This window comes from Coregonus lavaretus (assembly GCF_964263955.1).
Source record: "Coregonus lavaretus genome assembly, chromosome: 34".
Taxonomy (NCBI): domain Eukaryota; kingdom Metazoa; phylum Chordata; class Actinopteri; order Salmoniformes; family Salmonidae; genus Coregonus; species Coregonus lavaretus.
Genome location: NC_140021.1, coordinates 3945221 through 3963720, shown reverse-complemented (window position 1 = coordinate 3963720; position 18500 = coordinate 3945221). Strand labels below are relative to the sequence as shown.

The 18500-nt window shown below is 43.7% G+C and overlaps 1 protein-coding gene across 1 annotated transcript; it reads right to left on the bottom strand.

Moving 5' to 3' along the window:
- Window positions 1-225: 225 nt before the first annotated feature.
- Window positions 226-10497, bottom strand: LOC311109038 (solute carrier family 22 member 17-like). The gene is made up of 10 exons (XM_084151821.1): window positions 10041-10497; window positions 8624-9151; window positions 6246-6349; window positions 5676-5830; window positions 4286-4451; window positions 2748-2863; window positions 2525-2630; window positions 1677-1900; window positions 762-873; window positions 226-571 (listed from the first exon to the last, which is right to left on the bottom strand). The coding sequence occupies exons 2-10, from the start codon at window positions 9089-9091 to the stop codon at window positions 295-297; spliced, it is 1728 nt and encodes a 575-aa protein (XP_084007947.1). The 5' UTR covers window positions 9092-9151; window positions 10041-10497; the 3' UTR covers window positions 226-294.
- Between the last annotated feature and the right edge of the window lie 8003 nt (window positions 10498-18500).

Here is an 18500-nt window from a genome sequence, read left to right as displayed (position 1 = left end):
TAGGTATTTACAGGACAGTTTCCATAGCATACCTGCCTCTACCTCTGTGAGCTGTGGGTGATGCCATACTACACAAATCAAAAGGCTCTCTGATGGTGGTTGTCTGGAGCATGGGCAGAAAGCAGCTGCTCCCTTTCCTGACACACAGGCCTTATGGGAAAGGTGTGGGGGGGGGGGGGGGGGGGGCTCTGCATAACCATCTTCAGCAGACAGCTGACCCTCTTCTCCCTCTCCATCTACCTCTCCGCGACCTGCTGACACTCTGGGCTGGCGTTATGACTGGTGTGTGACGTGCTAGGTCTCTGGGTTGGGGGTGGCCAGCAGGGGCACGTTGTCCCTCCTCCTCCGGCCCAGCGGGGGCCGTCGGTACCGCTCCCCGTCGGCCAGCGTCTGGGGCAGCGGTTTCCTCTTGCTCTCGGGCAGCAGCAGGATGGAGAGCACAGCCAGCAGAGCCAGGGAGGAGTACACCACGTGGTGAAGGAAGTAGCCGTAGTGGTTGCGCAGGTCCATGAGCGGCGAGGTGAGCTGGCCAACACAGCCCAGGGCCAACACCGTGCCCACGCCAATGCCCCTGATCAAGAGGGAAAGTTCAAAGGTCAGTGATCTCCAAGAGGAAAGATCAGGGAAGAGAGATATCATGAGGATGAAGCCAAAAATGACACCCATTAATATGAATATCAGGCCTAATAATATGTCTAATACAAGGAACAAGCCTAGATGGGGAAGACTGGTGTGACAGCCTATGAGTTGCTGGTCCTTACCTGATGACGGTGGGCATGATCTCTGCTGTAAAGAGGACACAGAGAGAGGCAGCGGCCTGGGAGGAGAACAGACCCATCACAGAGAACACAGTGATGGCCGCCTCACTTAGATCTGAGAGAGGAACAGGAGGGAGAGTTAACTTATTACTTAACTCCACAGACTGACCGACTGCTGATTACAGCTGAAACTGAGACGCGACTTTGACTTTCCTGCCACGGCAGTGTCCTACAGGAACTGATATACCACCATTCAGCCACAAGGTGGGGCCATGAAAAGAGAACCTGTGCTTCCTGTTTTCAATGTCAATTGAGAAAATGATGGAGTCGTAACTACGTCATGACATATGTTCTCCTATGAACTGAATTACATTTACTCTCTGTGTATTCAAGGTTAGGAGTAGGTAGAATTTGGCCCTTAAGCACTGACACAGGATTATATGTTTTAGTGGATGAAAACATACCTGATCCTGTATCAGCGGTGAAGGGACCATATCTACTTTCTCCAAAGCATTATGTTGCTTAAAGGGCCAATTCGCATTTGAAACAATAACAAAGCGGCCAGCCACCCCATCTCTGTTTCGGTAAAAAGCAGAGGGATGGACCTGGAGAAATGGAACCACTCAAATGCATAGACAAAGCTATGGATGCAAGGACTGACCATTATCGGAATTATAGTTTGAACCATGTTTTAAGGCTATACAGTGTTTGTTTACATTGTTTACAAACATTGGAGTAAAACAAGCTTATATTTTGGGTTCTGATGGGGTACGACAGTTGAACTAAGCTCATGAGGCATTTTAGTTATATTCTTAAAGAATCAATTGGTATTAATCATTAATTTATAAGTCAAAAAATGGGTGTAGTAACTAAGGATTCTAGCTTTAAGGGCAACTTCTACCTTGAACGCCAACTTACACTCCATCAGTCCGAGGAGAATCAGAGATGCCAGCCCTGTCATCGTCATGGCGAGGAGCAGGATACCACGGCGACCACACCTGTTCACGGTTGCCCATAACAACAGCCAGGCCCCTCCTCCCGCACAGACAGACAGCAGATAGGTCCAATAGAAGCTGGGGGCAGTGCCTCTGACATCACCGCGGAACGAGCTGTAACAGTGACTAATGCCATGGGAAATGAACCTGACAGACAACAGGAGAGTGATGGAGAGGGAGAATCATGGTCTGATTGGCAACTACTATATGAATCCTCTGGGTTCCTACCAGTAAAATGTTGATAGAAGCAAGGGCAAACCTTTATATTACACTATAGGTAGCATACATGGTAATATGTTTGGTTACCAAAATGTCATTACTTCTCACTAGTAACCGGTGTAGTTACTGTGTAGTTACACAAAGAAGTTAAAAACTTTAATGTACTGTATTTGTAATTGTATTTATTAGGGATCCCCATTGGCAACAGCTACTCTTCCTGGGGTCCAAACACATTAAGGCACTTACATTAGAAATAAAATAAAAGATAAAACAGTACATCATATAACATTATTACATCCCTAAATATCTTATTCTACTACTACTACTACTACTACTACTACTACTACTACTACTACTAACTACTACTACTACTACTACTACTACTACTACTACTACTACTACTAACTACTAACTACTACTACTACTACTACTACTACTACTACTACTACTACTACTACTACTACTACTACTACTACTACTACTACTACTACTACGTGTGCAGCTATTTAAAAGTGTGAGGGGAGCTTCAAACAGCACAGTTAGGTGACTTACGAGGTGAAGCCGAGCACACAGATGTTTTTCCAGATGTTCCTGCTGTGTACGAGCTCTGGGAAGGACAGGTGTGGGCGAGTAGAGGGAGATAGCTCCGAGTCCAGCTCTGATATCATGACAACAACACCACAAATGTCACACTGGAGGCATCAGCAGAGACATTTTTTTCCCCCCCAATCAAAAGTCATACATCTCATGAAAAGACAAAATGGTTGCCACACACCTGTGAAGCTCTCTTCATCCCTCTCTCTATGTCTTCTTTCACTGAAGGAATTCAGATCAGCTGATCTCTCAGAGAGAAGAAGCCAGCGAGGAGACTCAGGGAATACCCCTGGAATACTGAAACAAAACAAACATTTGAATGTCATTTCCCCCTAGCTTTCCTTCTAGGTTGAGGATAACAACGGTTAAAATAGGATTGTAATGAAGCCATAAGGCATGAGAACCCAGGGATTACCGTGTGATGACTCCTGATTAAGGGCTGTTCTTAGAAAGAATTCTAAACAATGGGACCAGCTATGCTAGTGTTACGGATACAGGTATCCTGTGTTTTTGTGTGTTTCTACTCTTTCTGCCCTAATCACAGGTGTCCTGTATGTTCCTGATTGGTGGTCGTTGAGGTGTCTGCTGATTGGACCAATCAGAGAACATTCCTGTGAATTGCACCACCTGTTACTCGTTTGTTCAATCACACATCCCATTTTATAAAAACCAAACTTGTGTGTGTTGCAATAGAGAGAGATTTTTGCCATATGTGAGTATGGACACGGTGGTGTCCTGTGTGTTGTGTACGCACTTAGTTGTTGGTTACCCTGTTGGTAACTTTATTAGAAATTATTTCTTTATGTGAGTATGGACACGGTGGTGTCCTGTGTGTTGTGTACGCACTAAGTTGTTGGTTACCCTATTGGTAACTTTATTAGAATATATTTCTTTACCTGAGTGTGGATACTGTTGTATCCTGCGTACTTATTTAATTGCTGATTACCCTGTTTGGTAGCGTTGTGTGTTTCTGGGAAAAGGGGAGTTTAAGCTAGTTGCCCTTGGGCGTACATTACCCGTAGGAAGAAATCTGTCTATAAACACTAGTTAGACCTGAGCGGACCACCCACTGTATTTTTGTATGGTAGCAGTAGCCTAGCGGTTCTTGAGGCAGGCAAGATCAGTTCAGGGGTGTTTTACACTATTGTTTCATTTCTTGGGTCCGGCTCAGCCCTTTTTCCCAAACCTTTACCGTGTGTTCAGAAATAAACACTTTATGTTTGACGGTAGTTCATGGTTGTTGTGTCATTTTTGTTCTCACTGTTCCATGCCACACTTATAATTTACATGAATTTATGTTACGGGTCTCATGTCCATCCACCCTAGATGTTTAGAGCCACGGGGTTCGTAACAGCTAGTTAGCATCCACATGGAATTATTAGGTTCTTCAACCTAGGATCCATACCAAGCTATTTTCTCCCCTGGAACGTCAAAGTTGTTATTTCATTTGCTCTGTGTTAAATTTGCTATTTAAAATAAAAGGTAATGAGGACTCTGGGAGGGACACTGCACCTTGAAGCCAAATGCTAATGTATTCTGACTTCAGTTAATGGCTGAATGAAACAGGGGGATTGAAATCAATACAATGCTGGAGTCAGCAAGTCAGTTTGCACTTAGGTCTTTAATCAAATGAATACCATATTCCTCTTTCCCTTGTCAATAAGCTACTATCCCCCCAAACAAACACACACACACACACACACACACACACACACTCACCCATAGGTGAGGAACAGAGAGAGCGGTGCAGCCCCAGTTCCAAGTAAGCCCCTCCAGGACTGGCAACCCAGAGCAACACCCAGCAACAGCAGCTCTCCAGCAACCGTAGTTAGTCCTGCTACCATGGTGACCAGCAGACGTAGTGAGGGGTCACAGAGTTCAAGACCTGTCAATCAAACACACAGACAAAACAATGAATGATTACAGACACAACAGTGCTGAACGATTAATAAACAAGTTTGGTCTTTAAAGTATCCTCAAAATGGTTTTAAGATGCTATTTTCTGTGTGGTGTCAGGTTTGAAAAGATCAGCAGTGGTCATCATGGCAGTAGTGTTTTGATGCTATTGATAGAGCCTTTGTCACGCCCTGACTCTAGAGCCTTTGTCACGCCCTGACTCTAGAGCCTTTGTCACGCCCTGACTCTAGAGCCTTTGTCACGCCCTGACTCTAGAGCCTTTGTCACGCCCTGACTCTAGAGCCTTTGTCACGCCCTGACTCTGGGGACTCTTATTTGTTGAGTCAGGGTATGATTTTCTATGTGGTGTATATCTGTCAGAGGCAGCTGTGGCTCGTTGTCTCTGATTGGGGACCACACTTAGGCAGCCTATTGGCACTAGTGGGTTGTGGGATCTTGTTCCGTGTGAGGTATGTTGTTTGTGTACCTTGGGACTTCACGTTTCGTTTAGTTTGTTGTTTTGTCGTTGTTTATTCGGTTAAAATAAACATGTATGCATATCACGCTGCGCCTTGGTCTGACCCGTCTATGAACGAACGTGACAGCCTTTGGAACTGTGGCAAGGGTCCTGTGTTTTGAGCAATCATGTGACATGCCTGGATTTGAACTTTAAATGTATCAAACAGTCCTTTTTTCTCCTTATGGCAGATGGTCCAGCACCATCCTCCGAAAATTGCTTTCATTTTTGGAGTAAATCTCATTTCTGGATAAGGCTTGAAATATAGAATAGAATCATGCTATGTCACGTGATTGCGCAATACACAGGGTCCTAACTATAGAACCAGTATCTGGAGACTACTCACGTGTAATGTAAAGGCCCTAACTATAGAACCAGTATCTGGAGACTACTCACGTGTGATGTAAAGGCCCTAACTATAGAACCAGTATTTGGAGACTACTCACGTGTGATGTAAAGGCCCTACCTATAGAACCAGTATCTGGAGACTACTCACGTGTGATGTAAAGGCCCTAACTATAGCACCAGTATCTGGAGACTACTCACGTGTGATGTAAAGGCCCTAACTATGGAACCAGTATCTGGAGACTACTCACGTGTGATGTAAAGGCCCTAACTATAGAACCAGTATCTGGAGACTACTCACGTGTGATGTAAAGGCCCTAACTATAGCACCAGTATCTGGAGACTACTCACGTGTGATGTAAAGCGTGAGGTAGACACCAGCGCTAGCAGCAGCCAGGCAAAAGCGCATGACAATAAAAAAAGGGGGGGAGGTAGAGACGCACACAAGCACCCCAAATACCACTGAGAGGGTCAGCGAAATGAGCAGTGTCTTCAACCTGCCCAGTCTGAGGAAAACATAGAGAAGAGACAAAGCTCTGTTTAAGTCATGCATAAGCAATGGCCTCTGAACGCTATGGGCCGGTTTCATGGAAATTGAATCCAGGAAAAGGCCTTGTAAAAACAGAGGTTTAAAAACACAGTTAAAAGTCCTGGATTAAGCTACTAAATAACAAAGGTAATTTCCATGTAAATACATAGCTTTTTAGGGACATCTAGAAATATACTTAAACAATTTTAATTCAACCACATTTCTGGATTCAGGTGCAGCTCAGCTCAGTCGCCGAAAGCCTCATTCATTCAACGACCTTTAATGAACAGAATATTGTCTAATTAAATTTGTTCATCTCACTTTAAATCCTCAAGAGGTCTCCCCCCAGTCTAACCCTTGTATTTTCCTTTGTATTTCTCAGCTCGTCTCACCTGTCAGCTGCAAAGCCCAGTCCCAGGCATCCTGTCAGAACGCCCAGTATGAAGGACACCTCCTCGACTGGGACCAGCCAGTACTGACCACACACCAAATCCCACTGGTAGAGGAAAGCAAAGAGGTGGGAAATCAACAGAAGATTACAGAAAGGGAAGAGAGAGTTAAACATGTTATGCACAATCACTCCATCAATAGGACATTGTTCCAGATCATACAGAAAAAGTAATTACAACCAAACTACAGTATATTGAAATGTGATTTAAATCATTTCCTTTCAGTGGACCAATCGAGAGCTTAAGACCTTCATGGAAAACACAGTGGACCAATCGAGAGCTTAAGACCTTCATGGAAAACACAGTGGACCAATCGAGAGGTTAAGACCTCCATGGAAAACACAGTGGACCAATCGAGAGGTTAAGACCTCCATGGAAAACACAGTGGACCAATCGAGAGCTTAAGACCTCCATGGAAAACACAGTGGACCAATCGAGAGGTTAAGACCTCCATGGAAAGCACAGTGGTGTTATACTGGTGGATCATGACAAGGTAAAAATATACTCTGAAACCAACCACTGAATCTGGCCTTGTGTCTATGAAAAGAGTGACTGAATTATATTCCTGCCGTCTATAGGCACATGGAAAACCCACTGCAGTAGTCTGTCTCTTCAGTCTATAGGCACATGGAAAAACCACTGCAGTAGTCTGTCTCTTCAGTCTATAGGCACATGGAAAAACCACTGCAGTAGTCTGTCCCTGCCGTCTATAGGCACATGGAAAAACCACTGCAGTAGTCTGTCCCTGCCGTCTATAGGCACATGGAAAAACCACTGCAGTAGTCTGTCTCTTCAGTCTATAGGCACATGGAAAAACCACTGCAGTAGTCTGTCCCTGCCGTCTATAGGCACATGGAAAAACCACTGCAGTAGTCTGTCTCTTCAGTTAGAAGGACTCCTTGAGACCAGTGTATGTTCAGTTAACCACAGAGGGCAACAGGCCCACAGAAAAGCTTACAGAAACGTTGAGTATGCCACCCGCGTCACCATGCATGGAATTCAAAACAAATAGAATGTGAGTCCACAGTGGGCCAATCGAGAGGTTAAGACCTTCATGGAAAACACAGTGGGCCAATCGAGAGGTTAAGACCTTCATGGAAAACACAGTGGACCAATCGAGAGCTTAAGACCTCCATGGAAATATTGGGTGTGGTGGACATTGAACAAGAGTTCTGCTAAAGACATTAGGCCTGGAGCGTCATAAGGCAATGTAGAACACATCATTAAATGAATAAAGGCAGGAGGAGTTTGGTTGTACATTTCCCATGACCTCCCTCTACTACTGTTTCTGACCCTGTGGGTGCCGTGACTGTTTATAACATAGGCCTACTTCATCAAAGCTGTGTTAAATGGTGAAAGCATTTTTTTTACCACACTTTAAATGGGTTGCCGTGAATTTGACAGTTACTTACAGGCAGCTCATTGGCAAGTACATTTTCTGTTTTTCATATTACAGTACACCTACTGTAATCTAATTACGGTATCAAAGCAAGTACTGTGTAATGACACAGTACAATACTGTAACATTTATTGTATTATACTGTAAAAAAGTAAATGCTACTGTAATCATAATGAATGGATCAATGGATGAATTTCATTGAGGGGAGTGGTTTGTATTTCACAGTATTTTAATGTAATTACAAGGGATACACAGTACAGCATATCTATAAATATGTGGTGTTTGATATCCCTTGCACTTCTAGAGGCCTGAACAAAGGCTTCCAAGCTGACAGTGACTACAGGGCAAATCAGACCAAAAGAACATGGCAAAACGCTCAACCATTTAATGCTTAAGACTTGCTGCCACTCCAATCATGTCCCCTATACAAATTGATGGGGGCACTATAACACATAGGAGTTAAATTGGTACAGCATTCTCACTAACGGGTGCTACAAATATAGCCTTACAAGGCATGCCTCAAAATATGTTAATGAGCCAGAAACCCAGTTTTGGTCAAAAGGTTTTAGGCGCTCCAAAGATACAGTATGGTACTGTATTCTGTGGGATGGAATTACAGTACCATTCGAAATACAGCCATTCTTTCCCCACCCACAACATTTTCCCACAATGCACCATAATTGACAGTATGCTACAGTAAAACGTTTCAGAGTATTTTACTAATGGTAATACCCAAAATTACTGTATAAATTACAGTTTTACGTTACACTGCATGTAAAGGTATCAGGACTTCACTGAGTAATTCATTATACCGTTGTTAAACAATCATTCCCTGTTCCGCTAGGAGCCACTTGGATGCTGAGACCGGGAATTACAAAACTAATCAAGAAAACAATGAAGCGGACGAAGTTCCTTGAGGTACCTCAGTAACAACGTTAATCCTCAATCCTTCTGTGACGTTGTAGTTCCAGCCAGCTTCACAGTTTTCCACCCCGGACTGGGTACCGTTGATAAACTGCTTGCACTGAGACAGCCCCCCGCTGTCCCCCACTCTGTCCCCTTTTTCCCAGGGCAGGGAGGCGTTAAGGATCTGCGGGGCAGGCAAGGGTCCCGGGAGGCGGCAGTGGTGCGGTGAGGTGAAGGTAAGCAGGGCGTCCGAGGAGAGAAGGAAGGCCAGGAAGAGATTGGGGAGGATGGAGAGACAGATCAGCATCCTCTGTTTCTTCCTCCCTAGGGCCAGGACCATCACCTCCCCCGTGGGAGGCAGGGAGGGGGGAGGCGGGAGGGAGGAGGACGGAGTGGGAGAGGAGGGAGTGGGAGAGGAGGGGAGGGAGGAAGGGGGAGGCGGACAGGGGGAAGGGGAGGGGAGGGTAGACTCAGGTGATGTCATGACTGAGGACCAGAGAGGCTGTGGTCACTTCTTAGATGGACTGGGAAATATGGGAAATATCTGTGGAGGGAAAACATACACAAATATTGACATGCCTGGATTCACCATGACTACTTCCTCCCATATATATTATTAGCTACAGTAAGTAAGAAATAGACCGACTTCAACTGTATATATTATTAGCTACAGTATACAGTGCACCTGCAGAATTAGCTCAGTGAATGGAGCTTCTTTTTTATTTATTTACAGACTTGAACAGTCAGTTTTACAACTTTCATTGTGCATACTTTATTAATCATAAAGCCTGGCAAATGACATCTCCAATCAATCCCATAAAAGAGCCTAGAGGGAGCAATGCCAACCGCATTAAATAATGTTTAGCCTATTATTCAAATGGTGGATATAACCATTCTATTGCTGGGTAAAAACACACAAGTTTAGCATGACTATATACGTGTAGGATGACTATACACGTGTAGGATGACTATACACGTGTAGGAAATACGTTGTACCGCTGTATCGTATCGCCCAAGATCAAGGAAGGTATTTGGACACGTCTATACTATCAGCCATAAAGGCCCAGTATCAGCCAATATGTGCATGGTCCATTATATTGGAAAGGCCAGGAACTAGGCTACTGCTAAAGGAATGTTACATGAGGTTTTTCAGACAGGGGAAAGTACTACACGGAAGGAAAATAACTAACGCATATTTTAAGAGGTAACACAGAGCAACACACGAATCACCAGAAAATAAAAAAATTCGTAACATTACTGTGTAACATTGTAACATGAATAAAACTGGCATGGTGGTGACATATTCGGTCCCTGAAACAAACGCACGCACGCATCTGCCCGGGGCAGACAGCAAAACACATGATTTTGTAAATACACAATATGGTCACAGGCTGCGTGGCATGGGGACAGTTGCAGTAAAATGAATGACGTACCCCTTTCCAGTATTATTATAGTCGTCGGATATGATAATAAATCCACTGGGTTAACGATTGCCCATTGTCCATTGGTCAAGCCAGAACATTGAAGGGGATAAAGATTACAGTGTTCGGAATTGAGTTGAGATTTCACCGCATTCCCTTACTCTTCCTATGCGTCTTCTCTCTGTCGGCTTTGTCTATTATTCCAACCTGTGACATATAGGCTGCTGTCCCAGGGTAGTGTTATATGAAGCACTGGAAACTAAAGTCCTGTCAGAGAAGACAACGTAGGGCTTCAACATTGACACCCACTGAAGCCTACTTTAGGAAGCAATCCGTTTTGCTGTGGCAGAAAGGTTGATGCTCGACTTCTACCGGTCCCTGATTTCTAACGTTGTTGCTAACGTAATGTCCGCCGACATTAAACAAAGTCATTAAATAATAAATGATTATTTCTGACATCATCTTAAAGGGGACGGGTCACAGAACTGCTGGCTGTCTGGCTGAACATGGCGAACCGACCATTTCTGTCTCTGGGAGAAAGAGGGGGTGGGAAAACTGCAATGGGAGAAGCGATCTCCAGACTCGTGAGAAATCGGGTGTAATCGTTGAGACGTCCCCCTCTTTCACTGCACATTGAGCCATCTGCCGCCTGGTGGGGCCATAAATCATAGATTATTGTCAAGGTTGAAAGAGCGCGCATTATGCGTTGTATAATGGGAGGACTGTCCAGATTCTTTTGTAATTTGCATGGAGAGCATATTGTAGATATTCCCTTCGTGCCTCTACCCTTGGGCATACTGTGGCATTCTACTTCTGCCTTCTGCCCCCCCCCTCCCCCCCCCGCAAAACGAATATCTTCTGGATGTTGAAATCAGGCTCATTTTTGGCTCTGAATGAAATTTAAAAACAAGTAATTTATAGACGTCTATGTTTGGCCCAAATCAAGGCTGGTCCACACCGGACAAAATCTGAACCAAACACAGACATCTATGATTGGTTCAGATTTGGCCCAGACCGGACCAAAAACCAATGTCCTTGGATGTGGAAATCAAGGCCGGTCCGGAACTGTACCAAAAAAAGTCCAAAACACATCAGCTCGTGGCCTCCGGAGTGGCGCAGTGGTCACGGAGACCCACGAGGCAGCGCGCAATTGGCCCAGCGTCGTCCGGGTTAGTGGAGGGTTTGGCCAGCCGGGATTTCCTTGTCCCATCGCGCTCTAGCGACTCCTTGTGTTGGCCTGCAAGTAGACTTTGGTCGCCAGCTGGATGGTGTTTCCTCCGACACATTTGTGCGGCTGGATCCCGGGTTAAGCGAGCAGTGTGTCAAGAGGCAGTGCGGCTTGGCAGGGTCGTGTTTCGGAGGACGCATGGCTCTCGACCTTCGCCTCTCCCGAGTCTGCAGGGGAGTTGCAGCGATGGGACAAGACAGTAACTACCAATTGGGGAGAAAAAAGGGGTAGAAGTATAATTTTTTTCAAAGGTGTTGGCTCGTGCTTACTGGGGTGTAGCCTACTATGTCGGCCCGCAATTGAGTTTTATGAATGCCCATCCATGTGGTGGGCCCACCGTTTGTAAAACAGTACGTTACATTGGCTTTATTAGTCCTGATTCCTGTGACTAATCAATTTGGCTACTTAAGCTCTGAATATCAGCTACCCAACTTTATTTGGAGTTATCTGACCCTCCTGTAGCGCAGTTGGTAGAGCATGGCGCTTGCAACGCCAGGGTTGTGTGTTCGATTCCCACGGGGGGCCAGTATGAAAAATGTATGCACTCACTAACTGTAAGTCGCTCTGGATAAGAGTGTCTGCTAAACGACTAAAATGTTTACACAGAGGGAAATGCCAAAGTAGTTTCTTTTTCACTATGATCAGCTTGTCAAAAATTGACTGATACAAACTTGAAACCACTGATCATGACAACGGGGTGAAACTCCTGGACCGCAGTTGTTATTGTCCATTTTACTTTGTCCTGTCCTGTTTTTAGGGTATGTTGTTTGTTAACATGACAGCGCATTTCTTATTTGATTGAGCGCCATTTAGGTTAGGCTATTTGATTGGAGAAACCTGCATGATGTAAAAAGTGTCAGTCTCATTACATTGTCATACATTTTATCTCCAGTCTGTAGGCTACAGAAAAGGCCACATACTCTTTCTACCATATCCTATATCTGCTGCATAATTTATATTAGATACGTTTACTGACTGAACGTTGGTGGAGCGCTGCAGAGATGCATCTCTCCAGCAGCACCCTGGAGAGGCATGCTGGGAATGGACAAGCAAAATATTTTGCGCCCCTGCCTTTGAAAAAGTGGGCACTGCTTATAAAAAGGCATCATCAGCGCTCAACAAAAATGCCCATATGCCACTGGTTGAGAGAAATGGTCAGTGTTTTGGGTAGATTTACAGTGCATTCAGAAAGTATTCAGACCCCTTATATAATAATAATAATATATAATATAATATAACCCCTTCCATTTTTCCACATTTTGTTATGTTACAGCCTTATTCTAAAATGTATTCAATTATTTTTTCCCATCAATCTACACAATACCCCATAATGACAAATCAAAAACAGGTCTTTAGACATTTTTGGTAATTTATAAAAAATATAAAACAGAAATACAATTTTTACATAAGTATTCAGACCCTTTGCTATGAGACTCAAAATGGAGCTCAGGTGCATCCTGTTTCCATTGATCATTCTGCAGCATTGAAGGTCCCCAAGAACACAGTGGCCTCCATCATTCTTAAATGGAAGAAGTTTGGAACCACCAAGACTCTTCTTAGAGCTGGCCACCCGGACAAACTGAGCAATCAGGGGAGAAGGGCCTTGGTCAGGGAGGTGACCTGGCACCATCCCTACGGTGAAGCATGGTGGTGGCAGCATCATGCTGTGGGGATGTTTTTCAACGGCAGGGACTGGGAGACTAGTCAGGATCGAGGGAAAGATGAACGGAGCAAAATACAGAGAGATCCTTGATGAAAACCTGCTCCAGAGCGCTCAGAACCTCAGACTGGGGCAAAGGTTCACCTTCCAACAGGACCACGACCCTAAGCACAAAGCCAAGACAACTCAGGAGTGGCTTCGAGACAAGTCTCTGAATGTCCTTGAGTGGCCCAGCCAGAGCCCGGACTTGAACCCGATCCAACATCTCTGGAGAGATCTGAAAATAGCTGTGCAGCGACGCTCCCCATCCAACCTGACAGAGCTTGAGAGGATCTGCAGAGAAGAATGGGAGAAACTCCCCAAATACAGGTGTGCTAAGCTTGTAGCGTCATACCCAAGAAAACTCGAGGCTGTAGTTGCTGCCAAAGGTGCTTCAACAAAGTACTGAGTAAAGAGTCTGAATACTTATGTAAATGTCATATTTCTAAAAAAACGATTTCATCCATTTTAGAATAAGGCTGTAACGTAACTGTAGTGTATTAAGATTATGACTTTGTTAATGTTTTTTTAAGTGGAACTGAAAGGATGTTTATTTAGTGTCAGAGGGAATGTTTTAGTGTGACGCCACATACAACAGACAGGAAGTGTGTGTTGTAGACAGGGGATTGGACAGTAGAGGGAGCCACCCCTATCTTGGGAAGATTATATATACTGGGTAAAAGCGAAGAAGAGGTTAGAACAGACATTATCTTTGGACACTGTTCTCCAGCCCGGCAGGGTCTGTAAACTTATGCTGACATCTTGTGATATAAATAAAACTTATAATCAAAGTACAGCCTAAGCGGACTCTTTGTTTGACAGCAATAATTACCAGCATTGACGCGATACTACATAACAAAATGTGGAAAAAGTAAAGGGGTCTGAATACTTTCTGAATGCACTGTATGTGCGGTTTTATGTGTTGTTGTTGGAGGTGTGTCTTGCCGCCCTCGTCAATCTGCTGCATCCATCCATCCATCCATCCATCCATCCATCCATCTATCTATCTATCTATCTATCTATCTATCTATCTATCTATCTATCTATCTATCTATCTATCTATCTATCTATCTATCTATCTATCTATCTATCTATCTATCTATCTATCTATCTATCTATCTATCTATCTATCTATCTATCTATCTAATCTCATCTCTGTCCCTTAACTGCTATCGCTGCCACGGGAAGGCTCTCTCACTCCTGTGAGCTGATAGTCTTTTTGTCCCATGCTGTGCTGAAATCTTACCCGTCCCACAAAGGCCGTCCCAGCTCTCTACCCATAAAACTCCTGTGTCATTGTGTATGTTTTTAATGGTCTTTGTGAACAGAGTGAAGGGGGGCATCTCTATGTGCTCTTACAGGCCAATAAAATACTACACTGAAGAAGCTAAATAGCAGGAGATAACCGGGTTTAGGCATAGCCATTATAATAGCCATGTTAGATGCAATACAATCACTTGGAGGAGATTGGGCTAAAGTGGAAATTGTCAGCTAAGGAAATTAGGCATATCCTTTGATTAAATCACAAATGTGCATTTGAAGACGATAGTGTTCATAAACGTTGAGTGTTAGTTAAACATTCTTTATTTTTTTTATTTTGTACCTTGATTTAACTGTAAGTCATATAACACAGAATGTTGAGAAAGAGCCATAAAAATACTTATTTAAAAGAAATTGAATTGCACAATAACATAACTTTTGCCTGATATCTACTAAATAATAACATGGTAACAAGGTTATTTCCGGTACTTCCAACCAATTGGTGACAACAGCATTATACGTAGTGGTGCTTATTTCAATGAATCTTTTTGAAACCATATAAAGTATTGGGTAATCAGATTCGGCAATCGTTCTTGCCATGTCAAAATAGTGTAGGTAGATAGTGTACTGAGATCTGTGTCACACATCTAACCACAGACAATAAAGCTCCTACTGTAGTTTTTAAAGTACTTGGAACTTTTTTGTTCTTCGACTCACAACTTTAGTTGCCTTTAGGATGAACCCTGTAGATATGTCAACATTTGGAATACTCCCAGATGGAAGCACGTATGTGACTGTTTCAACAAGTATTTGATCCCCTGCTGATTTTGTACGTTTGCCCACTCTTTAAAGACATGTTCAGTCTATAATTTTAATGGTAGGTTTATTTGAACAGTGAGAGACAGAATAACAACAACAAAAATCCAGAAAAAAAACGCATGTCAAAAATGTTATGAATTGATTTGCATTTTAATGAGCTTCTGCCACTGTGTACTCTCTGTTTAGGGCCAAATATCATTCTAGTTTGCTCTGTTTTTTTGTTAATTCTTTCCAATGTGTCAAGTAATTCTCTTTTTGTTTCCTCATGATTTGGTTGGGTCTAATTGTGTTGTTGTTGTTGTCCTGGGGGTCTGTGGGGTCTGTTTGTGTTTGGGAACAGAGCCCCAGGACCAGCTTGCTTAGGGGACTCTTCTCCAGCTTCATCTCTCTGTAGGTGATGGCTTTGTTATGGAAGGTTTGGGAATCGCTTCCTTTTAAGTGGTTATACAATTTAACGTCTCTTTTCAGGATTTTGATAATTAGCGGGTATCGGCCTAATTCTGCTCTGCATGCATTATTTTGTGTTTTTCGTTGTACACAGAGGATATTTTTGCAGAATTCTGCATGCAGAGTCTCAATTTGGTGTTTGTCCCATTTTATGAATTCTTGGTTGGTGAGCGGACCCCAGATCTCACAACCATAAAGGGCAATGGGTTCTATAACTGATTCAAGTATTTTTAGCCAGATCCTAATTGGTATGTCCATTTTTATGTTCCTTTTGATGGCGTAGAAGGCCCTTCTTACCTTGTCTCTCATATCATTCACAGCTTTGTGGAAGTTACCTGTGGCGCTGATGTTTAGGCCAAGGTTTGCATAGTTTTTTGTGTGCTCTAGGGCAACGGTGTCTAGATCTGTGCAGAAGAACTAGATGCTGCTGTAGGCCCTCCTTGGTTGGGGACAGAAGCACCAGATCATCAGCAAACAGTAGATATTTGACTTCAGATTCTAGTAGGGTGAGGCCGGGTGCTGCAGACTGTTCTAGTGCCCTCGCCAATTCATTGATATATATGTTGAAGAGGGTGGGGCTTAAGCTGCATCCCTGTCTCACCCCACGGCCCTGTGGAAAGAAATGTGTGTGTTTTTTGCAAATTTTAACTGCACACTTATTGTTTGTGTACATAGATTTTATAATGTCGTATGTTTTCCCCCCAACACCACTTTCCATCAATTTGTATAGCAGACCCTCATGCCAAATTGAGTCAAAAGCTTTTTTTGAAATCAACAAAGAATGCGAAGACTTTGCCTTTGTTTTGGTTTGTTTGTCAATTAGGGTGTGCAGGGTGAATACGTGGTCTGTCGTACGGTCATTTGGTAAAAAGCCAATTTGACATTTGCTCAGTACATTGTTTTCACTGAGGAAATGAACTAGTCTGCTGTTAATGATATTGCAGAGGATTTTCCCACGGTTCTATCATCGCTTTGGCATAAAAATGGCTTATCAGGGATGTAAAAAAAAAAAAAAGTGAAAAACCAAGCAAACTACAGGACGGTAATAAGATGACAAAAGCCAGGTACGCCGAGAAAGAGGCTTTGAGGAAATTCTTAGTGAGTCAGACAGATGCTGGGAGCGACCTGGACCAAGATTACTATGGCTCGGGCGGAGTCATAGTATTTTGTATAACTTTCTATAGTTTGTATTTGGTATGTTTTATATAGTTGTGGTCTGCTTCTTTTTGTTTTGTATTACCAGTATAGCGGTGTCCTGTCCTGTCTATCAGGTGTCCTGTCCTGTCTATCAGGTGTCCTGTCCTGTCTATCAGCTATCCTGTCCTGTGTAGCCTATATCCTGTCTATCATTCCAAAGTAGATACATTTCACATTAGTTTGCTGGTAAAAGTTGGATATATTCTGTGTAACTTTGGAGAGGCCACCAAATTCTCATGACCATTGTTACTGTCTCTAAAGGTAGGCTACCTGTGTCTCAACTGTTTGCTTTGTATAGGTTAGTATATTGCTTTTACATTACAGTAATGTTGTTTTGTTATAGTTGTGGTCTGCTTTTTGTTGTTTTGAACTGTATGTATAGCCTACATACAGTATAGGCCTATGTAACTGTGTCCTGTTTGTGCAATATTTCTAATTAGTTTTCCACTGGGAGGCAGGGGTGTAGGCATGGGTGGGCCTGGGTGGACATAGGCCCACCCACTGGGGAGCCAGGCCCTGCCAGGCCCACCCAATCAGATTGAGCAAAAAACAAAAAAATAATACATTATGTTGCTCTACAACATTCGGAGAGTACGACCCTGCCTTACACAGGAAGCGGCACAGGTCCTAATCCAGGCACTTGTCATCTCATGTCTGGATTACTGCAACTCGCTGTTGGCTGGGCTCCCTGCCTGTGCCATTAAACCCCTACAACTCATCCAGAATGCCGCAGCCCGTCTGGTGTTCAACCTTCCCAAGTTCTCTCACGTCACCCCGCTCCTCCGCACACTCCACTGGCTTCCAGTTGAAGCTCGCATCTGCTACAAGACCATGGTGCTTGCCTACGGAGCTGTGAGGGGAACGGCACCTCCGTACCTTCAGGCTCTGATCAGTCCCTACACCCAAACGAGGGCATTGCGTTCATCCAGCTCTGGCCTGCTGGCCCCCCTACCTCTACGGAAGCACAGTTCCCGCTCAGCCCAGTCAAAACTGTTCGCTGCTCTGGCACCCCAATGGTGGAACAAGCTCCCTCACGACGCCAGGACAGCGGAGTCACTCACCACCTTCCGGAGACACTTGAAACCCCACCTCTTTAAGGAATACCTGGGATAGGACAAAGTAATCCTTCTACCCCCCCCACCCCCAAAAAAAAGAAAAAACATATTGTAAAGTGGTTATCCCACTAGCTATAAGGTGAATGCACCAATTTGTAAGTCGCTCTGGATAAGAGCGTCTGCTAAATTATGTAAATGTGAATGTACTACAAAAATATGGAGGCTGGTGGGAGGAGCTATAGGAGGACAGGTTCATTAATGGCTGGAATGGAGCGGTCTCAAACATCAAACATGGAAACCATTTGACTCTGTTCCATTTATTCCATTCCAGCCATTAATGAGCCTGTCCTCCTATAGCTCCTCCCACCAGCCTCCTCTGGTGTACAGTAAGTGTGTATTTTGCATCTAGGAAATTATTTTGATGTGATATGAAAGTACAGGGCTTTATGTTTCTAGAACCATACTGCAATTGAGAATCGATTCACATTTAGATAGAGTATTTGGCTGTTTTGGCTGTCAGGGCCAATTTGCCTCTAAACAGAACATGAAAGGTCCTTATAAGGATTAATGTTAGACTCCTTTAGTCCATTCTTGGTAGCCATTTGTCTTCTGTAGCCTTCTTGCTAATAATATGACATAGCTAAGGTAGTGTTGTTTAACAGTTATACTGTATATATTACTACTTACCAGTCACTCAGATGCATAAGGTCTGTCTGTGCACATTCAATCCTAGGTGGCTTCAGTTGCAGTGCATGTTTGAGATTTAC